At 44.0% G+C, this 24,293-nt stretch overlaps 1 protein-coding gene across 3 annotated transcripts; it reads left to right on the forward strand.

The window, feature by feature from the left end:
* Positions 1-736: 736 nt before the first annotated feature.
* On the forward strand, positions 737-20,861 carry PSEN2 (presenilin 2). 3 transcript variants are annotated; one of them, XM_026060421.1, is made up of 12 exons: positions 737-834; positions 1,417-1,539; positions 6,748-6,944; positions 7,683-7,912; positions 8,907-9,048; positions 9,924-9,991; positions 10,849-11,069; positions 11,948-12,046; positions 13,865-13,942; positions 15,700-15,819; positions 16,379-16,497; positions 18,312-20,861. In XM_026060421.1, exons 3-12 carry the CDS (start codon positions 6,798-6,800, stop codon positions 18,465-18,467), a joined length of 1,380 nt encoding a protein of 459 aa, XP_025916206.1. In that variant the 5' UTR covers positions 737-834; positions 1,417-1,539; positions 6,748-6,797; the 3' UTR covers positions 18,468-20,861. The 3 variants fall into 3 exon arrangements, with proteins under 3 accessions (XP_025916206.1, XP_025916207.1, XP_025916208.1); XM_026060422.1 differs by lacking the exon at positions 1,417-1,539 and having other exon boundaries at positions 738-834; XM_026060423.1 differs by lacking the exons at positions 737-834; positions 1,417-1,539 and adding an exon at positions 1,581-1,742.
* Positions 20,862-24,293: the final 3,432 nt, after the last annotated feature.

The raw sequence follows: 24,293 nt of genomic DNA on the forward strand, positions 1-24,293 counted from the left end.
CGAAGCCTTAATCTCACTGCACTATTGCTTGATAAAGCTATGGACAGCAACGGGGGCCCAGGAACTGTCTGCAGGCTGACTGAGAAAGTTTCATCTGTCTGCAGGACTATCTCCTTCTGACTGCCGTGCTGGATCTTTTTTAACTTTTAACAACAAAACCTACATTCTGAAAATACAAAAATCTCACATCCAATAGCAAATAATGTAAAATGTTTGTAATTTTGTTTTTCTTTCCCCCACCCCTCTAATCTATAAACTCAGCAAAGCGACCCTGAAAGAACTGTTCCTTGCGCTGCTTCTCATTTCGCTCCTCCACGCTTCCCTCTCGCTTTCCGATTTCAGTGGAGATCTGCGCACCTGCCCGGCTTCCCCAGGCTGCCCACGAGCGTCCCCGCCTCGCCGTGCCCGGCGTGCGGCTGGACGGGGCCAGGTGAGGTCCCCGGCCTCGCCGAATTTCCTATGTCTCTTGGGGCTGCGGGGCCCCGGGGCAAGGGGGAGCCGCGGGGGGCCGGGCCGGCCGGGCCCCGCCACGCGCCCCCATCATGGCGGCCCCTCACAGATACCACCTGGCGGACGGAGAAGGGCATGGTGAGGCCTCCCTCAACCGCCTTCCTATTGGCCGGCCCTCATCCCACCCTTCGCTTCCATTGGAGAATCCCGCAGAGTGGGCGGAGGCTCTCGGGAGGAGCGACATCCGCTGCGGCGAATCAGCGCGTGCGCCTTTCCCCCTCCGCGGGCTGCGTGGAGGGGGGATCGAATGCGCCGGAGCCAATGGGAGCGCTGTCGGGTTCGTGCCGTGTCGCGCCGGGCTGCGCCAAGCCGCGCCGGGGCCAGGTGAGGCAGGGGCGGCTCGGGGCGCCCCGGCGGGGCCGGCTCGGGGGGGCCGCGCTGCTCCGCGCCCCGCTCCGCTCCGGCCGGGCCGGGCCGGGCGTTTGCGCGGGGGCGCCGCGCCGCTGGAGCCGTGCGCGGCGCCTCCGCCTCCTCCCCGCGGAGCTCGGCCCGGCACGGGAAGATGGGGCAAACTCGCCCTCGGGGCCGAGCGGGGGAACATGAGCCTTGCTGGCTCCTTCTGCTGACAGCAAATATATATATATATAGTGTTTTTATATGTGTGCATGCATGTATGCATATTATTTATTAATTCATATATATATTATATATCTACATTATGTATGTATGTATTTATTTATTCCCCGAGGAGGGGTGGGAGTGTATTTCTGCCTCGGGCTGGAAGACAGTATTTCATTTGAAACCGCTGCCAGCAAATTCTGAGTGGCGAACAGATTTTTTAAGTGTTAAAAACAACCCTTGGGAAAAATGCATGCATGGGCCCAAGGCTTTTTTCCAGCGCTCTCCTGTGAAGTCACTGACTGTTGTTTTTTGTTGTTTTTTCTCCCCCCCCCCCAAAAAAAAAAGTCTCTTTCCTCCCTGCCTCGCTCCCCTTTCCCGGCCGCCGGCTGCGGGGTGCGTGCGTGGGGCAGGTCATGCGTGCGGACGCAGGAGGAAGCTGACCCGCTCCGGGAGGCGAGCGAGGCTCCGGTGCGTATGCGCGTGTCCCCCGCGCCCCGGGAGGGGACGGGGGCGCAATGCAAGTACGGGTGTCCCTGGGCACCCGCGATGCGAGCTGCCCCATCATCGTCGGGGTCTGCTGGCTCAGGTGCCCCGGGGCAATATTAGAAGTACCAACGCTATTAGCTATTTCTGCGCATGAGGCCCGAGCCGCACTTCAAAGTCTTCCTGGCGTAAGTACGTCAGCGGGGATGTGGTGCTTTTGTGCTTCAGCCTGAAGCTGACTGCTGGTGGCAGTCAAACTTGGCAAGATAATCCTTCTGCTAGCATGGTTTGACGCTCTTCAGGAGGGTCTAGTTTAAACTCTAGCAGCAAAATAACAACAATTTGTGGCTATGTGCTGTGCCTTTCTTGTGGGACAAAAGAAAGTAATGTTAGTATAATTGTGCTGGTATTTCCTAAAAAGGAGAAAGAGGCCTCCAAATCTTGACAACTTCCTTTTAGCATCTCATGTTTTGTTATTTTTGCACTCTTGAGCTGAAACTGAAATGGCACTTGCAAGTTTTCTTTCGACTGTTTAGATGGTGTGTTCTGAGCAGCTTGTCTTTTTACCAGCATGCATGTTTTGGCCTTGCTTACTGGGAAGAATCTGAAAGGCTAAATTGCCTTTCGTTTCCTTCTACTTAGAACTTCTGAAACTCTTTTTCTTCCTCTTTATATTTACTAACAGCAGCACAGTTACAGCCTAAACTTAGGAAAACATGAGGCTGTCAATGTCAAGCTCTCTTGATCTAAATATAGCAAATGAAAACTGTTTCACTTCATCTAACTACCATCAAAGATAACAATATGTGTAAGCAGGAGTTTAAACTCTCAAATGGATTATTAAATATTCTGCTAACCTATAGCAGCTGTTCTGCGCTGTACATTATACTGGTGGTATTTATTATGGATGAAGGACAAAGCAAGGGATTTGGGTCTGTTTGCAGCATGAGGATGTTGTAGCCTGATATTGAAAGGCAAACTAAGGCTGGATCCTAATGTTAGGTGAATTGGCCTAGCTTTGAGGAAATCCATGAAGCTGACTTACCCCAGCTGAAGAAGGAGATCCCTTGCATGAAAGACATCTGGGAAGAGAGAAATTGGTACCTCTGCTTTCCTGCAGACTTCAGAGAGCTGCTGGAAAGTGGGAGTCATTGTATTCGCACCTCTACTGTTCAGTTATAAGAAATGCACAATACTTTCCTGGCTTTTGGGCCCTTTCGTTTTTGCCATACGGTTTTGAGTTTAGTCTTTTGGCACTTAAAAATCTAACGATTTTGAATGGGTCCTAACAGTTTGAATCCATCCACAGAGGAAAAGAGGAAAATTGTGCCTGATCTCCCGTGACTTACTGTGATCGGTTTGAAGACTGTGTGGCATATGTTGTTCACTTTCTTCATTTACTGTGTTCAGTAGACCATGCTCTGTAATCATCTGTGAATACAGGTACAGCATGCGTCCCCCCTGCCCCCCTGGCAAGCTCCTCCTATCACTAGAGCTGTAAARGAAGTGTTTTTGTCCCAGCCCTTCCTGCCCTTCCTGAAGCGTCCTTCCTTTTTCCAAGCTCAGCCTAGAAAAACACATTGTCTATGTGCATTGACATATCTGGTGTCATGCACAAAAATAATTGCATCTAGGAAAGATTCCTTTGCTTTCTGTTAGGGGGTACCCAGGGTCCTTGGGAGACAGAAATCCTCTCCACAAGATCCCTTACCATAGTTTAACTAGCAAAGTGATACCAAAAAACAGTGCAGACTTGTAACACCTCTTTCTTGGTTGCCTGGTGCTTTGTGGGTCCCCTGTTTTCTTTCTGTCTGGCAAGTGAGCCCTTGGGGCAAAGGCCTTCTCTTTGCTTTGCTCAACCCAAGGGGTGCTGCAAATGCTGGGTGAGTAGTTGTGATGGTGATTGGGCTGAGTCCTTCGTCTCCTGAAGGAGATTGCTCTGTCTGGCATCCAACGCAGAGTAGTGTCAGTTCGAAGGGCGGCTCTGATGACTAAATAGTGGCATTAGCAAAACTCTCCGCTGGAGCCAGTGGTGTGGCAGAGGGGAGGATCACTCTTCCTCCACAAGCCACATATCAAAGACTCCCGCTTCGGTAAGGGCAGCGCTGCCGTAGGTGTTGCAGACCTGAGGGAAGGTTGGGCTGACTGCCCCAGTGGTGAGTCCCGCTGGCCTCGGCAGCCTCTGCTGACTTGCTTGCTCCGCAGTCGGGCTGCGGTTGCCTGGCAGTCTCTGCGCCAGCACAGCTTTGCTGCTGGTGTGGCAGCATCCATGCCAGGAAGCGTGCCATTCTCAGTCACCCTCATCTGTGGAGAGGGGAACRGATGTCCTTATCTGTCTGCATTAGGAGGCTGTTAATCCACCTTTCTCCCTTCCCCAAATTAAAGGCTCATGTCACATATTGAAGATTATAAACAGGATAAACAGCTAGGTGGGCTAAATCATCTTGCCCAAGCGTGTGATTTCATGAATGCTTTGCACCACCATAAGGCTTCAACCCTATAGAAAGGGGAAGGCCCAGCCCTCCTTTTTCCTCATGTGGGCGCTGGCACTATGGCTGGTCCAGTAGCCAGCCTGGGAGCCAGTCGTGCGGAAACCTGCCTCTGTGGAAACAAAGGAAAACAAGTCCCCTTTGTCTTTTCAAAAGCACTACCCTGCTGATGAGTACCTGGTGTTGGTGTAAGAGAGACTGGGGGAAAGGGTGGTGGGACTGCACCTTTGACAGGAGCGTGTGTTTAGGTGAGTTTAAGGCAGCTGTGAATACAACCCCTGAGGATTTGCTGAGGGGTGGTTGCCACAGGAACTCCTGTAAAATCCCTGGTGTGCTGGAGACTGTTTGTGTCAATACTCACTGAACCCAAAGCATTATAAACAAGGGATGGGAAGACTGGTAAAGCCTGGCTCAGGTCCGAGTCTGCCTGTTGCTCAGAAGTGTTTTTGCATGTTTGCCTTTGTTCATAATCCTTTCGAGGGAGAGTAATAGAAAATGCCCAGCTTAAAAAGGCTGTTTTACAACATGAGATTTCTTTCCGTGTAATTGTAGGTGTTAGTAATTAGTAACTTGTTCTTGCTGTCAGTTTAACTCCTCCAGTGGGCACAACTAGGGTGTTGAAAGTAGGCTAATTGGTCCCTTCTGAGGTCTTCTGCAGTATTGCTCTGTTCACATAGGTGAAATTGTCTGACGGTTTCTCTAATTTTGGGAGAAAATATTCTTTAATACTTTGGGTAAGTTCTTAAAGCCTAAATTTTGGCTTCAGACTATCGGAGAATAAATCTTTACTTCTTCCCTGGGCTCCAGCATGTGCAGAAGGTTTTGAGAGTTATTTAAATTCCATGGGTCACAGATCTAGGTACTTACAATCCAATGGCATGTGTAACTTAACCTGTTCAGACTCTGCTGATCCAGAAGTATGTCATGCTTGAATGACTTYGTATTAAACATGTACCCACTTCTTTAAAGAAGGACTAAATCCTATAATTGAGCCAGAATCTGGGCTCTCAACTGTGAATTATGAGACCCTATGTGCTCAGTCAGAAGAATGTTAAGCATCCAGAAAGTGGAGATTTCAGGCTCTCTAAGAAGTAAGCACAAAAATGCAGGTGCCAGGAGGCTCACTCATTGAGAATACAATATTACTGTGGACCTAGTAGCCCTGGCTTGAGGGCTGCCACTGCATTTGTCCCCAATAACTATATTGTTTTTAATCATGGAAAGAGGAACAAAATGGTAAGAAAAGGCTTGAGGAGAAGGCAGGAGAGGAGCAGATGTCTGAAAAATGTCTCATTTGGGCAAGCTGAGTTTACTTTCTAAAATTTTTTGAAGGTGCCAGGTGTGTTCAGGAGGTTGTGGAAGACAGGGAAATCTCCCGTTCCCTCCTCTTACTTGTTCTGAAACTGAAGTGAATTTCAGTTTTCTCAGTGAGAAGTACGAATCTCCTGCAGAGCTTCGAAATATCTGCTCTGAACACTCAAGTTGGCTGGCAGACAGCATAGACTACTGGTTGGACCATGAATGCACAATTCAGATTTAAGTGACTGTGTCCAAGTCACATGGTTTCTTCAGCTTCCTTTTCTGAGTCAGATGTGTTTCCTGAGATACTCAAGGATCCTGAGGGGAAAAAATAGTGTAAAATACTGCAGAGAGGAGGAGATGATGTTGTAGATATTACAGCTTTTCCATGCATTAAAGGTCTGCTTTTGCTTATAGGTAGGTGGCTGAGAATCAGGAGGTGTCTAAATTATCTTTATTGACTCAGTTGCTTTGTTAAGTGGACTTAATAAATGCTAAAATGAATTCACATATTGCCCGTCTTTACAGATTCCTGTAATCCTGGCTTTAAGGCTATTCTGAATTAGCCAAGGCAGTGCACCTCCTGTCTCCAGTGACTAAAAAGAGCTGTTCCTCTCCATTCTCCACTGTGCCACTGCTTTGTTTGCTTTTGGACACAGCAATATGTGGAAAGAGGCCAAAAAAATTCTAGCCTCCAAGTTGTTTTGTTCTTCCTCACAAGGCAACATAGGGAGGGGAAAAAAAAAAGGAAGGGGGGAGAGAAAGGTGGCTAATCTAAGGGGATAGGTCTTTTCCCTTTGTACGCAAACCTCTTGCCATGCTCTGTGGGCAAAGAGAGGAACTACTTATGAAATTCGTCTGGTTCATAAGCAGAGGATGACAGCATGTAACTCCTGCTTATTGACTTGTGCAAAGCTGAAGCTTCAGGTTAGCAATAAACTTCTGCTACCTGCTGATGCCTGCTGCTGTGCTGTGTAAGAGCTGAGCTCTGTTAGCCTTCTAGCAAACAGCTAGCATTTGAAGTGAAGCATTGCTTGGCCCACGCAAATCAAACTGCTCTCTGAGCTCTCAGAAACCTCCTGTGTGAAAGTCGAGGTGTGCTAATGCGGGAGGGAAAGCCCAGAGGCAGCAACTGTGGAAGCTGTGACAAAGAAAAACTGTTAGATTGATCAGGTCCAATTGGTTCAGCGCTGCATTTTGCTGTTCTCCCAGACTGGTGACTTTAACTGAATGGGTTGTCATGCCTGGAGTGACAGCAGGCTAAATCTTTTGTTAGAAGGAGATGGAGTTACGCAGTCTGCTACAGGTTTCCAGCTGGAATTGCGCCTCCTCTTCAGACTTCCAGTTATGTTTGCACTGCGGTGTTCACTGTTTTTCTTTCCTTCCCTTCTACTTGTCCCCTCAGGCTTGAGCAGTGCTTGGCCGTGCCCCTCCTGAGTGCTCCTTGGAAAAGCGATGATGATCACGTTCATGAACAACTCAGACAGCGAGGAGGAGCCCTGCAATGAGAGAACATCTCTGATGTCTGCAGAGAGCCCTCCAGTACCCTCCTAYCAGGATGGCCTGCAAGCCTCGGAAGCAGGGGAAGCACAGACACATAGGGTAGGTCTGCTTCCTTTTCAGGGCCTGAAGAAATATGGTGTAATGATAGATGCTGTCCTGTCACCCCTCAGTCCCTCCAGCAGACTAGCTGCTAGGACTGGCTTTGGCCAGTGTTGTTCCTGTGGTTTCACTGTCTTAGCCAGCAGCAGTATTGCCTGTTCCTGTTTCCTCCACTGTGACTTTTTTCCCCTTTTTATGTCCGTATATGCTCCTCCCCTTTCCCCTTTTTTTGGTGAAGATGCAAGCTTTTAACCAGACCCCAATGCACATATGACTCTTGGAAGATATCCTTTTCAGTCTTCTTGTTTTGCCAGAAACCCTTTGTCCACTCTGGTCAAATGCAACAAACCTTAGAACAGAATCTTGTCCTACCTCCAGTGAAGCAGCTTGGATCTGCTCCTACAGCTATGCTGTGCTTGCTTTACCAAACTGGTCAGTCTTGTGCCACCTCAGATTTCTTCTCTCCCAGTTCTGCTCACCTCACCCTTTATGTGCATGGATCCATCTGTATGTATGCACTGGAGAGGCCCTCAAATACTCATGCTTTTGACTTAAAAACTCTATTGCAGCCTGTTTGTAATGTAATTCTTAATCATATTGTTCAGTTGGATAACTTCCTATAGGAAGAAGTTGGTATGCTGCAGAAACCCACAACAGCCCCTTGAAATATGACTGAATGGAGCTCTGAATAGAAAGAAAAGAGGATTGTCTTATACCTTTGCAAACTTTTCTTTTCAGAAGAGGCGAACGGGTAGTAGCCATAGCCCTAACAATGCTGCTGACGGGAATATGTCTGGCTCGAGTGTTCCAGTGAGAGAGAGTGCCTTGGAAAATGAAGAGGAGGAACTGACTCTGAAATATGGAGCAAAGCATGTAATCATGCTCTTTGTGCCTGTCACCCTTTGTATGATTGTTGTCGTCGCCACCATAAAGTCAGTGCGCTTCTATACGGAGAAAAACGGGCAGCTGTAAGTGGGGTCTTCAAAACAGCCTCCGAGTACACGGGATCCCTAGCACTTACACATACATTCCAAGCACGTGTGTCTGTGTACGCAGAGTGCTTCCTTGACAGGTCAGGAGAATCTTTACACAACTAAAGGTATCTGTGCAAACACACAAAAGATCTTGCCAAAGTGCATCTAATACCATAAGTTCATCTGTGTGAGTTTTTCCGTACCTGTGCTATACTGATTCGTTAGCACTGTCATTTGGGTGCCTTAAGCAAAGCCTGTGAGTAGAGTTATAATGAAGTTGCTCCATATTGCAGCATAAAAGGCCCAGGCTGAATTCCCAGTCTGTTCACCTGCTAGCTGGCAGCAATCAGGGAATAGCATGCTCATTTGGATGAGTGAGAAAACTGTCTCATTACCTGATGACATTTCTGTTTCCTAAACGCTCATGGTGTGGATACATAATTCCATCCGGCTCTTGCTGACGGTGCCTGAGAGCATTCTCAGGGCTGTAAGAGGGGCACTTCACATTGAGGGCGGAGAAACAGGGACTGTGGTCCCTGAACTGAACCAAAGGAAACCAAATTTGTGGGGTGAGCGAGAAGGGATAAAAACGTTTAAGACCCTTACCAAGCAGGGAAAGGGAGGAGGACGGCACCTGTGATGTATCCTTGGCATTATTGTGAAGAGGTCCAGAGACGTGCAATAGGAGTTACAAGACTTAAAGCCATTTATGGTCTAGTGGTTTTTTTCTTATTTATTTATTTTTTTTATTTTAGAGTTTGGTCAGTCACAACTGCTCTGTAGGAATGTGCTGTGGATAAAGACCACTAATGGTTAGTTGATAATTAACTGGAGCCAGGCCCCTTTGAAGACTATATATCATGTTTACTGTCCTTCACAGTCACACCTCCCTTTCTTTCCTACACACAGAGAGATCCATTTTACCTTGGGGTAGTCTGTTAGAAGAGGATAGATGTGTACTTTACATGGCTTTTGCTTTATACTGCAGGATCTACACGCCTTTCAGTGAGGATACCCCATCTGTGGGCCAGCGTCTCTTGAACTCAGTGTTGAACACCATCATAATGATCAGCGTCATTGTCGTAATGACCGTATTCCTAGTTCTGCTCTATAAATATCGCTGCTATAAGGTAAAGCATTCATGCCAGAGCCAGCACGTGGCCTTTTCCACGTGCTGTGCTGTGAACTTTCAAGTGGCACTTGCGCATCAGTGAGAGGTACAGGCACTGCATTGGCTAGTCCATGTTTTAATCATAGCAAGAATCTCATTGTAGAGAAGTCTTTCCCAGTGGTGGTAGAGCTGTTGTGTTGTAACTAATGGTAGGCTCTTCAAAATGAGGCCTGTTACTTTGTGCTAGTCAGGTTTGACTCTTCTCCATCCGACCAAAGAGTTTTGGGGTTTGTACTTAAGGACTGAGTTGTACCATCTAGTGCAAAAGCCTCCTCTTAAGTTTCAGACAGGCTTTGTGGGAACTGGTATTATTCCTACCTGTGGAGGCTCTGGTGGAAGGGGAGAAGGCTTGGAGGAAAAAGCATATTCAGCTCTGTGGCAGGCTGCCCAGGGAGTTATGTGAGGTACCAGCTCGGCATTTGAGTGCCAGGCGTTGCTGACTTCTAAACTTGACCCTGAGATGGATGTTTTGCGCAGCCTTGGGCAAACCTCTTCCCTTCCCTGCCAAGCAGAGAGGATGTGCTTACCTGTCTGAACTGGGAGCCAGTAAAGATACCCATGGAAGTGGGATAGGGAAGAGATCCAAAAAAAAAMCCCAAAACCCACCAACAGCTAGACTATAAAATGGCATGATGGGAGAACTGTGAGCAGCTGGCTACCTCCCTGCTGCCCCTTACCTGCAGTGGAGAAGGCAGGGTGTTTGGAAACTGGAGAAGTGAAGAGGGAAAGACTGTTGGATAATAGAAAGCTCTTTCATAGTGCATGCAGCACTGCACCATGCATGGGGGAGAACAGGCAGACCCTTTGGTCACTGTTTCTTCTTGCCCTTGATAGTTCATCCATGGCTGGCTGATCCTGTCCTCTTTGATGCTGCTCTTCCTTTTCACCTACATATATCTTGGGTAAGTGGAAATGTTGCAGGTATCATGACAGTTCAGAACTTCCTCACTTCTTTAACTCCCTCACTGGGAGATGATACCTTGAGCATTAAGTGAACTACCTGAACCTTTTGGTACAGAGGCCCTGAGTTACACACACACATTGACAGTGAGTCTCTGGAGTCACTGGTATAAATTGCCAGCATCCTGAGGTATCTGTCCTCAGTGGCCTCTAGAAAGGGTGTCATGTGAAACTGCTGAAGCTGCTTGGCTAGATGGAGGTTCCCAAAACGTGCTGTTGGTGTCTCCAGCTTCTGAGAATCAGGTGCAAAGGCACTTTACGTGGAGCTGGTTCTCTGATTTGTTCTGCCTTACTCTCAGACTGCATCTCTTCAAGCTCATTCCCTTAACTGTAAACTCAGATGAAACCAAGCCTTTAACTTGGTGATATTTGTTAAAATTGTTCTCTTCACTTTTAATATTGCCACTGGTGGGATGACTCTTATATGACTTCTTTACTAAAGATTGTCTTGTAGCCACAGTCCTATGTTCAGCTAAGTCTTGAAATTCATCCCACTCGAATCCTTGGAATCACTGCCTACTTCAAAAGGCAATGTGGTCTTTGTCTAGGCACGCAGTACATAGCTCTCTGTTCCCCTCTGCAGGAGATGTAAGAGCAGCAATTGGGTGCAAGGCAGGTGAGCAGTTAAGGATGGTACAGACAGAATGTAATGAAGGTGCTTTTTGGTCATGATAAGAGTCACTTCTGTCCTGCATCCTCCTGGTGTAGCAGGAGAATTGTCTGTTTAAGGAGAGCTAGTAAGATGTTTTGCTTGTCTCTTGCTTTTATTGGTCAGCTGAATTTCCCTGTTGTATTCCAGGGAAGTACTGAAGACGTATAACGTGGCCATGGATTACCCCACTCTCATTTTAGTCATCTGGAATTTTGGGGCTGTTGGAATGATTTGCATCCACTGGAAAGGTCCCTTGCAGCTCCAGCAAGCATATCTCATTATGATCAGTGCTCTAATGGCGCTGGTTTTCATTAAATATCTCCCCGAGTGGTCAGCCTGGGTCATTCTAGGTGCCATCTCTATCTATGGTAAGTCTGGGTTGTGATGCTTAGGGTGTGGCTTATGGGCAGGTTACTCTGAGACAAGCTCATGCCTATGCATGTCACTCAAAAAATGACTTCATGGGGCTAACAGCTTTGGAAAGAGGGCAGATGGCAAATAAGTTGACTTGCTGGCTTGTCTTCTGGTAACTTGTTCATGTAACTATTGTACTTGTACCACGTCTTTTCTTCCTCATACCATGTCTTTTCTTCCTCAAAGTGGAACACCGAGTCAAGGAAGTACTGAACCACATCTAACTGCATGGTAGGGGTGGTTGGATATTAGCAGTAGTAACCTGGTAGTCCTGCAGGATTCAATTACTGGTTATCAGGAGATCGTGGACTTTGGTCTGAGTTAAAAGTTTCAAGAGAACCTGCAGAACAAGAGGTGGCTGGGAGGTGACATTTCAGATTGGTGAGGAGCTCTGGTGGGGAGAGAGGGTAGGCAAAGAGGAGCTGTACCAAAGACTTGGTCTGTGTGGAAAATGGAGTCAGTGTATGTAGCAAGAGTTTGTGGAATATGAACAAAGTACCTTCAGTCCTCTTCTAATTAAATTTTATGCCTCTGTGTAATGCGGCCACTTACTTTCAAAGAAATAATGTGGTGCTCTCAAGAGGCTTTTTATAGGATTAGTGCAATGAAAATTCTTACTAGCACATTAAGCCTTGGGGATGACATTTAAGTGAACAACATCTTCAGAGACTAACAGCTAGTTATGCAAAGTGACTAAACCTGCCATTCAGGAAATTATCCAGTTGATATTGATAGATGTCATTTTGAGGGAGGAGTAGTTTTTTTTAAAAGACCCAGAACATATATGAATAGTAGTTTGAGATACGATTGCCTGGCCCTTTTTTCTTTGCAGATCTGATGGCTGTTCTCTGTCCCAAGGGGCCACTAAGAATGCTGGTAGAAACTGCACAGGAGAGAAATGAACCCATTTTTCCTGCGCTGATATATTCCTGTGAGTAAAATTAGAAGGTTAATGCTTTCAACCAGATTAAACTTGCAACCTGTTTCTGTGTCAAACCAATGAGCACTATTTTATTTACTTGCTCTCAAACTGATGCACGTTTTATGTCCTGCAACAGACAATTTGTAGGCCTTGGTTTTCGCTTAGAATGATGTTAACTCTAGCTGAAGGGGGGCACCACTTTCCAGACTTGACCAGTGAAGCTGAAATGTTCAAAAGGAGATTTATCGTTTTGTGAATGCAGTGCAGAACATGCCTATTTGTTCTGCATTTAAAAACCTGTGTTAGATGGACAGTAGGGTTTGCAAAGCCAAGTAGTTAGAGGATGCCCCCCAATTTACATTTCCCTTGTGTGTGCATGTTTTATAGACACACTTTAAGTGTGTGATAAGACTCCATCCTTCCTTCAACCTTCTTGTTCTGTGCACTGTATGGATGGTGTCGTTTAGAATATACTTGCTTTGTTGTGGCTGCTTGCTTTATAAAGAGACTCTTTTCAAGCACCGCTCTGCAAACAAAATAGGTCATCTCTTTCCTGGCTTTCTTCTTTCTTCCCTATGCTGTTCACTGGGACAGTGTTCTTGGGTGTTCCAGTCGTATGTTTAAGACTGATAGTTGGAAAACAGGTGACTTAATGCTTATGTGATCTGGGTGCAGGTGTTTCATGGACATCAGTGACTTTTTCATTACATCGTTTGCAGGATGAATGGGTATTTCCAGATCTTGGGTGCTCAGTCAAAGATGCCTACAACCTGGTTTAAGTATTTAATGTTATATAAATGCTCTTATGCGTTCCAAACGGAGCTCCTGATGGCTTCAGCTGCCTTCCCTTTTACTGGGGATTCTGTTAGGCCTGGCAGTAGACAATCTAGATGAAATATCTTACATGATTTAGTTAATAAACAAGTGTTTCTCTAAAGGAGAAGAGAAAAATTGGAAAATAATACTGAACAGAAAGTTCTTGTGCAGAAGCCAGTGTCTCCATTGCAAGACCGCATTCTGTGGCTATCTCTAGATAAAAAACATTGCCTTGGCTGTGCCTATAATGGAATAGCAGGCACTGCATTTGCTTTGGCTTTCTTGTTTAGTTAGTTAGTTTGTTTTTTTAATGAAAACAGGAGAAAGATATATACACTTAAACAGCTGCCTTTAGTTCCCTTCCATTGATCTCAGAATGGTCTGTGCTTTTTTTGTTTTGTTATTTGTTTTTTTTAAATTAGGGATCCACCTCAAGAATAAAGCTCAAGTCATCCTTCAGTTGTTCTTCAACCCAAAATGGAAATAACCCATAGACTGACAGGAGGAAGGGGGGGAAAAACCAAGACAGGCTGAGAGACAAGTGGCTCTCCAACAACTCTTGCATATCCCCTACTTGTATCTGCTTTACTTTTAGCAGAACATGAAAAGTATGCTGTATAACTTAATCTCTGGTTGATTTTTGTAATATCATTGTTTCTTGGAAAATGTTTTCTTTTCATAGAAGAGCCAGAAACAAGGAAGAAAACAAAGGAGATGAAGACCCTATTTTTGGATTTTTTGCTTTCTTCAGCCTACAGAGTAGACTGTACAGACTAACTACTTGTGCTCTGAGACTCTCTCAAAAACTAAATGGATACACTGCCCTAGTTCTCTCTCACCTTCTCTCTCTGCCTTCTAAGTGACTAGGGAACCCAACTAAGAGTGTTTTAAAAGCACTTACAGAGATATGGGTTTATATTTGTAGGGATAGCTACATTCTTATCCTGCATTTTTATAAAATCGAGAATGAAATGTGACCTATGTTTTACACAGTTAACTACTTTCTTCTAGCTGCTATGATGTGGACAGTTGGAATGGCAAAGCCAGACACAGCAGCAAGAGGACCAAGTCAGCAGACATGGGATACAGGTTTGTTTGCMCATCACTTTTCTATTCAAAGCAATGCCCCATGGAAATAATGTGTATGTTTAAGAATCCATAAGGAATGTGGGCCCCTTAATTTTGATGGCTGCATTTTCTTTTTTTTGCAGTATTGTTAAGTTAGCTGCAGACCTCAGTGATCTTATCAAACCTGCTGTCTAGCCTGGCAGCAAAGATGACTGGATGATGTAGTGAGCTGCAGCATTCAGACTGTCTTTATTTTAAAAACAAACGGATAACAAACAAACAAAAAACCTCAAAACCCACAACCAAACAAAAAAGTGCTGTCCAGCACATCAGATGTACTGAAGTCACAGGTGGGAGCACGTTGGTGGGTTTTTATATTTTTACTGGCTGGGGATGGTTAATTACAACATAGGCTCGTAAACATAATACTAAGAGATAAATGAGCTAGTGAACTTAGTGTTGCATTCAGGCAACTGCCATGGAGCGGACATGCTTCTACCTAGCTGTAAGTGCAATTTAGCTTACCCTACCAAGGAAAATGAATGTCTTTACATTTACCCTTGGGTAAAAGTGTATGCTTGAGGAATACCCAACAGTAGCTGATGTACTCCAAGCTTGTGTTCTAGCTAATCCTGTGGTAATTTGTGTGCCTTCGCCTTTATCTTCTTGAAGTGCAAGTTAAAATAAAACTGCAGTTGTGAAGGTGACTGAATAAAATCTGACTTGTGGTGTTTGGAGGATTTCCCATTTGGTCCTCTTGCACTTCAGAGCTGACTGTACCTCTTTATGCTAAGTAGCCATTTCAAGAAAGACATGTATGCTAAGGCTTGATAACTGAACATACTGCTTATTTTCAGGATGGAGCAGTTGATTGTGTCCCTGCAGATAGTATGTCCTGCTTTGAAATGGGCACAGAGTAGAAGCAAACTACAAATGCCTCTGTGGAAGTTCTGTGTGTCTGCTTGCATCTGCAGCAGTAGCATCCCGTCAGACTAACATGGACTGGAAACTTTGTGTCATGCTTTCTGAAAAAACAGAAACTTTCACATAAAATAATGTATCACAGACCAGCTACTTCTAGAAGTGGCATAGCGTGAGAACAGGAAAGATGAAAGGGCTTTGTTAGATACGTTGAACATTTAAAAAAAAAAAAAAACTGTGAAGAATGAAACGTGTCCACTTACCCAAGTGTGAACACCCAGCTCTAGCGTCAATGTGATTCAGAGCAGAACTTTTCTTATAAACAGCAGTCCTCTTAGTCATCCGTTTTTGTAATGCTACTAGCTAGGGAATACCTGAGCACCTCCACCCCAAAGATGTAAGAACGTGCGGTGTGCTCRGTTGCATAGTAAGCTTGCTTCACTTTACTTGTCCTGCTAGCCTATGCAGGCTACAGATACCAGCACGTCTGAGAGTTTGAGCCCGTGCTTGGGAACTGGTGGGAAGACTACCTTTGTCTTTAGTGACTGGTAGAGCAATGCTTACTTCTGTGTATTTACTCACTTGTTGCAGTCATTGAACCCCTGTGTACCTTCCAAAGAAGCTGTGAACACGTAGCCTTCTGGACTGTTTAAAATACACACATTTTCCTCAAACCTGATAAATCCCTCTGCTGGAATTGGTCTTGGTAAACACATCTCGGAGAGACAAAGGGCCTACCCATTCCAGAGAAGCTTCAAAAAAGTGTGGATTTCATGCATTAAAACAAGTTACGAATGTAGCTACCTCTTGTGTTTCTTTTTTGTCCTTTCTTCTTGGTTTATTTGTCTGGAACCAAGCTGAGGATGGGAGAGAGAACCACAGAAGCCCTTCACACTCAGACTCTGAAATTTCGGAGACAAGGAGTCCTGTTCCAACCCACCCCATCGCTACTTTAGAGGAGCTGGAGGAGGAGGAAAGTAAGGGAAACTTTATATCATGTTTTCAGTGCTGTCAGGGTCAGAGCATGATATTTTTACTTGCAGTCATTTACACTTTGCTCCCCAGTTTGATCTATTTGCAATAAATTTGAAGAGCTGTGACTTTTCGAGCAACTGCAGTTTTGAATCTGGCTATAAATGACTTCTTGCTGCTGCAGTTCTGGATTTTGGTTCCACTGACATCTCTTGTCTACCTGGACAGTTTAAGCAGTTCCTTCTTCCCCCCTGCCTCCTACCCCTTTCCATCCACACACTTCCTCAGCTAGTACAGCTGTAGGGCAACACAAGAAAGCACTTCAGGGAAAGGTGCAGAGTGTGTAGTTTTTTGTTTTCTTTAAAAAAGGCAAAAGAGGGGACTGTAAGTCTTAGTCTCTTTAGTAACCTGCCGCCCCCTTACCTCATTGTGGGATGCTAAGGATTCAAGTTGGTAGCCAGGACTAGGAACGTTCACCTGATCCCCAGAGGACAAGAGTGAGTTGAGGAAGCAAAACAGAAGAAGTAGTAACTTGTTTTCTTTTCTTTCTTCTACTTCTCTCAGGGGGTGTGAAGCTGGGCCTTGGAGACTTCATATTTTACAGTGTGCTTGTTGGGAAAGCAGCTGCCACAGCTAGTGGAGACTGGAATACTACGCTGGCCTGTTTTGTAGCCATCCTCATAGTAAGTGAGCAATCTAAACATTCTGTTATAGTCTGTTTAGCACTGCAGTGTTGCCAGAAGAACCAACAGCTGAGCACTGTGAAATCACTACAGGTAACATGCTGGGTATTTAGAAGAAATAGCCAGTATATTTCCTAGCCCAGTGCCCTGTCTGTAGAGACAGGCTATAAACAACTGCCAGAAGAAGCCAAACCATGTGGGCTGGGAGGGAGAGTTCCTCAGAGCAGGGCCACGCATGGAGATGGTGGTAGTGAAACAGCCACAGGGAAGACAGTTAGAGCTGAGCTGTCAGTGTGTTTGCTTCAGTGCTGTAGATTGGGGACTTCTGTCAGCCACAAGAGTTAATGCTGAGAACTCTGTCTTGCTTAGCAAGCATAGTCAAATGGCTAACTCCCTTTTGCTAAGGAGAGCTGCTAGACAAGAGGATGTAGACCTATCTTGTTCTTCTGCTGGAGCAGGAAAAAATAGGAAGGTAGGAGACTCAAAAATTCATAGATATTATCAGTAAAGGGAGATGACTATCTTGCTGTAACTGCTCAAGAACTCAGCCCTGCAAGGTCTAACAACTGCATGCTGTTGAGCTTCAGCATAGGTAGAAAATCATTACTAGGAACTTGCTGTTTACACCAGCAGCCTCATAAAAACTAACTGGAAGGGCAACAGCAGTGGTTTTAAAAGGTAAAAGAAAATGAGTTATTGCGTCCTTCTTGAACCTGTGTTTCTCCACTTAGATTCCAAAGGCAGAGAATGACAGTGACTTCCACTTGTGAAGACTGGATCAAGAAACTGTTTCATGAGAACTAGAAATTAGCTAATTTAAATGGAGTGCATTCACTGTAGCTTTCCTACCTCACAGATCAGAGAAACATATAGAATCACCTCCTTCCACATCTTGGGGTCCAGCGCTGGGTCCCTTTGCTGTAGGGAACACTCTGTTATCTGTCCCTGAGACTTTATGTCCCATTTTGTTTCTTTCATGGTACCGTTAAAATTTGTTCTAGCTCCTTTTGCAATTTCACAGGCTCGGTTAGATATTAATCAAACTTGCAGTCTATAAGCAGTTAGGAAAAGCATCCCATCTACTGAACCTCAGCTACTGGCTGTTTTTTGGAGCCTAGTATGAACATTGTCTCTGAAGCTCCAATGCTGTGGAGGGGGCAAAAATTATTCAGATGAGAGAAGGAATCAGTACTAAGTGCACTTAGTTATACTGTCCACCCAAAATCTACAAAAGCTTTCGTRCTTACACCGATAAAACAATCTTGGCTTGCTATACAGCTAAAAGCAGAATTTGCTTGTAATAATGAGTAATCCAGTCAACAGAGTGGAATTTCTTTTTGTTTGTTTTTTGTTCTCTCTCTTTCCCCAAGAGACCTTGAAAACTAGGAAGGTTTTAGAAGTACATGCTGCTGTGTGTTAGAGCCCTCTAGTGAAGCTCCTTATCTTTGCAGCTTACCAGAATTTAAATGGCTTTATCTGCTGGATCAGTAATTTATACATAATGGTGTAGAACCAAGGCTAAAATAATCTGTAAATTAACCTCTTGGGTTCAGTTGTGTGTGAGCACTAGCCATTTACACCACACTCTCAGCAGAGAACTAAGCTCATCAAGACTGTTGAGAAAAATACCTGACCAACTTGTGTGAAATGTGAAGATGTGGGAAAAGGCACCTCATCCCAGCGGTAGCTCAGGCAGGCTTCAATTTCTGTACAGTATATAGATTATTATTTGTATATTGGATTATTGATGATAGATATGTTTATGGGCTTCTTACTGTATCTTTTTGTGTTTTTTATTCCCTTCTCTCTGGCAGGGTTTATGTTTAACTCTTTTACTACTGGCTGTTTTTAAGAAAGCATTGCCTGCTCTTCCCATCTCCATTACCTTTGGCTTGGTCTTTTACTTCTCGACAGACAACCTTGTGCGACCATTCATGGATACCCTGGCTTCCCACCAGCTGTATATTTAGAAGGAGAAGAAGTGGAAGTTAGAGGAGTGGTGTCTTTTTTTTTTTTTTTTTTTTTTTGAAAGCTTTGCTGTGAAGTATGGTATGCTGTTTGGAATAAGTCATTAAGTTTTACACTTAGTGCCATATATTTTTAAGGAAAACACTAACTCTGTGACATGATATGTACTAAAAATCTAGTCGTTACATCTTAGGCTGAGAATTTTCACAGGAGCCCTAAGTCTTATGGACTCCAGTGAAAAGCCTGGCTCATTGCTGACGTCAGAGCATTACTTAAATGTATTTGATGTGAACACTGGCTGTTTTGAGCACAGAAACCTGCATGTAGCATGGACTGGTGGACATATGAAGGGTCTGATCTGTGCTTCCAGGAGCTAAGGTGTTTTAGTCCTGGAATTGCAGTGAAGTTCAATTGTGCTCTGTAATTGTTAACACTTTCGTGTATTGAAGTGTTGTACGAACATGTAGCAAAAGTCATACCTGTAATTAAAAAAAACCATGGCAGTCAACATGCACAGAGCAGTGTCACACCTGGTTGTGAGCATTAGACAGAAGTGTGGGGCCCAACTTCATAAGCTGGTGTCTATGCGCATAGCTTCTGTTGAAATTGCCCCCAATGCCTATTTATTCTGACCCTAGTGAGACATGGTGAGCAGTGATGGATCCAGACAGGACATCAGCAATAGGAAGTTTAAACACCAGGCTCGTGGTTGAGTGCATCCGCCACTGCAGCTGACAGCTGAAGGCAGGGCTGGCCGTTCCAGGGGTTCAGATCCTCAGTGCGGGAAGGCAGATTTTTTTTATTTTTCCTGTCTCTTCCCAGCATTTTATTTTCTAGGAAACCTCTCTCTGGGTCCATATTGCAATCCTCAAATTGCTATAAGGTGGAATTACTGCACAACTCCAGTAAATCAGTTGACCTGTGACTTCTTGTGTGGTCTCATTTCTGTGTGTACTGTAATCACTCCAAAGATAAATTACTTTCCCTTTATGAGGAGGTCCTCTAACACTGACTGAGGTTTGGCTTACCTGTTTTTTGATACTAACTACTTTTTGATGTTTAAAGACTTTTTATTACAAATTTAAAACCRGCTATTTAATGTAAAAGGGACTCATTTGAAAATACCCTGTCATAGTTTGTATCAAAATATGGGGGTACAAATTTTAATCTGCTGTTACCTTACTCTAAATAAGGCATCATTACTGCTGGGAATATTTACACAGCCTCAAGTGAGTTCATTTAAAAAAAAAAAAAAATCACAGTGCTTGTTGCCAGTAAAAGATACAGGTCTGACTCAGTCTTACAGTTAGATTTATTTAATCACTCTGACTTTTTCTCCACATTTTAAAAGCAATTTCTTACTATTCCAAGAGTCAGTTTCTTAGAAATAGGTAGCTTCTGTGATTTTTTTTTTTTCTTGTACTTGAGTGTCTATTACTCAAATAAGCTCTATTTTCTTTGACAGCTGATCGATGTCAGTGTTTCAAAATGCAACGTTACGCAAGGTTTTGTGAACAATGCAGTGTCACTGAGAGATGCAGAACTTCATGTCTGAAATACTTTTTAGATAAGGCTTTGAATTACGTATTTTTAAGATAGTGCTTTTTCCAATAGACTTGTTAAAACTAATCTACTTTGATATTTAACAAGGACATCATGCAGGTGATTTAAACAAATTTTTAAAAAAATACGTAAGGGTTTGTATGAGCTTTGTGTGTCTCTGAACAAGTAAGTAATTTCTGCTCTTTGTTTAGTTTTCTGTCCTCATTTCTCACACTTGCAATATTTGGATTTAAAAGCTAGAGCTGAAGAGTTAATTATTACTAAAAGGTATTTCCTTTGGAAATGTAAATCAGTAGAAGTGTCTGCTGTTTTTAAAGGTTTATGTGAGAGTAGTTTTCATTTTTTAACAAAAAAGTTCTAGGGCCAAATCAAAATACAGTCACTTGCAATCATGATTTATTTTCTTGGATTGCATGGTATCAAGAGGATATGAAATATTTATATGTACTAGAAAAAATCCTGCTTAACAGGGTTGTAGCGTATTGTTAGAAACAATTTATTTCTATGAAAGTGGAGTTGATATGCAAAGGAAACTGGGGGGATCCTTCAAATCTTGAAGGATCACTGCTGGAGCTGGTGTTTTTCTGCAGATTCATGCTTGCCAAAGATTGGCCTCTCACTGAGCAATTCTGCATAACTTTTGAAAAACGTAATTTAAAAGATAACTGAGCAATGGATTCTGTCAGTGCAACAATGTATTGTCTTGGTGAGGGATAGAAGTATATCGTGTATATACTGGAGTGGTTTTAATTGTGTAAAAGTTTATATGTATTTACTACAAATATATATGTGTATATATGTGTGTATATACACACATACACACAAACACATGAGTTTTGAAATGATATTGAGTGATTTCTTATCTCATTGGACATTTTCACTTGTGCATGAAAGTGAAGTTTTGTTTGTGATCTTAATATCATGCAGCAGCATGGCCCAAAAAGTGAAAATGGAGAGGGTGGGATTTACCCTACTCCCTTAAAAAGGAGCAAGAGAGAGAAAAGGGTGAAGACAGTAGCCATGTGAGAAACTGGCCCAGTGACCTGCAAATTGAGTGAGCGTCTGTGTGTGTAGCAAAGCATTTGTCTGTCCACGCTGTTCGTTCATTGATTTCACTTTGTTACATGCTCTGCTAAACTGGAGTCTCTTTGACCCTGGAGAAGCTCTGAATACTCCCACTGATATGCATCCCCAAAAAAGTACAGCTGTCAGGTAGGCTGGAATGACACCCATCTTGATGAAGATGTCACTCAACAGCTTGAAGTCCTATAGAAGGTGCCATGTATTGGCGTTTCTGTAGATGACCCATATCATGCCAACTCCTCCTCTCCAATCTAAAATGAGTGTCCCTTTGTATCTGGTCTCAAATGTGGCTTGGGCATACATCAATCCCTAACATGTAAGATTGAGGCTATGTTCAGGAACAAAAAGTATAGTGGTAAGCCTGCCCAGTGCAAATCCAAGCTTTTCACTGCTGGGAGATATGCAGCCTTCTTGCAGTATTTAGTTCCTCTGTCAGAAGCACATGCAATTCAATCATTTTGGCGTTGTCCCCTTCTGACCCCACAGTTGCTGCTTATGCCTATTACTGTTTTTCTTCTTGCCACTGCATTGTTGCTTTCTGTTGTTTGTTTGAGGTTTTGTTTGACGTGTCTGCTGTGCATCAAAGACTGGAGATGCATTCTGCCCACAGATATGGCACAAGAAATAGCAAAGTCATAAAGAAAGTGTAAGAAATAAGTCTATTTGTAGGATCATACAGTGCTTCTATAGCAGCTTTCATCAGATGCCTAAGGTCTCATTCATAATGCCTAACTTCAGGAAATACCTCGGTGAGGAGGCAGTCTGTATTAGAATTGCCATCTCCCTCTGATTCACAGAGAGAAAAGAATGCATTTGCAATGTGATATGTCTCACCAACAGCTTTACAAACACCTACTGTTGAAACTGGGCCAATGAGAGAAGTGGATACAGCAAAGTCACAGCACATTCCTATCAAAGTCAGAGAAGGAGCAGTGATTTGGTCTCCCACTCCCTCTTTGCACCAGTAGCTAATGACACCTCCTCCATGGGGCCATGAGATGAAGTCAGATGGATCATCTCTCCGAGTTTCTGGCGCTCACTGACAGGACCCTAGTGATGACTAGCTCAAGGGCATCTGCCCTTGTAAAACAAAGCATTGGAGGTCTGCCTACCCACCCCCAAAGCAGTAAATTTCTCTGCTTTGTTCTTGCCTTTCTAGGTACTTCCAGTTAATTACACAGTTTTTTTGACTTCTTCTTCCTTCTAACTTAAACTTTTTTTTTTTWAATCAAAGATACAGTTGCTTTTCTCTTTCCTTTAGTACCTGGTCTCCCTGTTTCTGCATTAGAGATGCTCCATGGCACCCATGGGAGGGCAGTAAGTCTGTATGGAGAAGTACCAGCCATTTTAAAGCACTCTGCTGTGGACTCCCTGTTGTTCAGTGAGGCTGAAGGCCCTGGAGTCTACCTCATGGCAGGGAAARAACAGGCACCCCACACCCCAAAACAGCTGCAGATTTGGCACAGCAAGGGAGAAGCCTTGAGTGAGTGTAAGCTCATATGGCACTAGAATCCATTTAAAACCAGCTGGTTTCGGTGTGACGCCATGATCAGCCCAGCAGCTCCGGATGAGATACTGTTATTACACTGCATGCTCTAAATTTTGTTTGGGTCTTTTTTTTTTTTTTTTTTAGCACCCAGCCCTAGTTTGAGTACACCCAAGAGTAAGTCAGAGGCCCCTCCAGGCATCTCTAAATTAGATTTTCTTCTAAGTATCCTCAAGAAGCAAAAGAATAACTATACTCATTGCTTTGTCATGCCTGTCACTTGCAGTCTCCTCTTCCTTCCCAGCAGGTCCTGGTCATCTGAGTAAAGGGTACACTGCTCTCATTCCAGCTCTTTGCACTGGGGGATCTATCTAGATCATGTTTCTTGTGTCCTATGGAAGAAGAGGGGTTATTCCAGTTTATTCAAACTGCATATGCTTTATAAGAAGGTATCTTGGACAGATGTGATACCTTTGCCAGATTCTCCTCTACTAAGGTATTCATATGGCCCCTAATGCATCTTCCCTAGTTGAATTTATCCTTGCTTCCCCTGCCCCCCATAAGGTAAGGCAATGTGAGCTGTTCTCATCTTACAATTAGAAAACAGAGAAAGAGAGTACGGGTGTAAATGCTGGGCTTGCTTACACAGGAAAGATCTGCTCAGATCAAAGCATTGAACATGAACACACAAGTCACTCTGCTTCCTTTTACATCTTCATTTTGCTGCAGGTTTGCTTGCCTCCATCTTTTCCCGCTTTCTAAATACAAGATATTTGCCCTGGGCACTCAAAGAGTTAACTGAATGTGAACATGTCCCCTTCATGCCACACATTTGTTTGACAGGTGCCCAAGAGCACATTTTGGGGAGGCATCACTGCTCAGCACTATTTATGGCTCAGTATTAAAAAGTTATAAATAAATAGAGGCTTTGAARTGGAACTAGCTAAACTCCTTGATATAGAAACCTGAGACAGGTATGGGGCCAAGTAGTTGGAGTGGAAGTTTTCCAACACTGGGAACTGTTTGAGTCCTATCAAATGCAACCTGAACTAAGTGGCAGCTCCCAAGGCCAACTCATGATTAGGCCTGTGCAGAAATAGATGTTGTGAAGTCCCCTAGCCTGGCACTCCCTAACTGTCTTGCAAGGCCTGAAGAATCAGAAGGGGGCAGAGCAGGAAAAGCATTAGGCATGTTTTCTCCTACATCACTGCTTTCTATCATTTTTAGGGAGACCTTGCTCACCCCAGTATTAATGGGAGTAACTCCACATCTAACTTGCATTTAAGTGAAGTAAGAACAATGTAAAACCAGCCAGAGAGAGAGTGGAAACTTGATCCAGCTTTTAACTTACGCAGTATCATTCTCTCAGCCATTATAAAGCTAAATATAAGCACATGCAATTCTCCCTGACTTTGTAGAACTGCATCTGTTTATGAAAGAATCTGCATCTTCCTTTGAAATGGGTGTAAAGCAGGCAAGATCACTGGGGCTGAATGAAGGTATTCAGGATTATTTTTAAAGCTACCTATCCACAGCTTTGATATACCAACAAATAGTAGTAATAAAATGCCAGTAGTGTCAACATAACTACTCCAACAGGAACTCTTTACTTCTTCATGGTTTTGGGAAACACATGTCCTCTCTGCAAGCCCCTGCTAAATATGGCTTTTGTGATATTCTTGGAAGTTCAAATATG

The sequence above is a fragment of the Apteryx rowi genome, unplaced genomic scaffold (assembly GCF_003343035.1).
Source record: "Apteryx rowi isolate R43461 unplaced genomic scaffold, aptRow1 scaffold_169, whole genome shotgun sequence".
In the NCBI taxonomy this organism is placed as follows: Eukaryota; Metazoa; Chordata; class Aves; order Apterygiformes; family Apterygidae; genus Apteryx; species Apteryx rowi.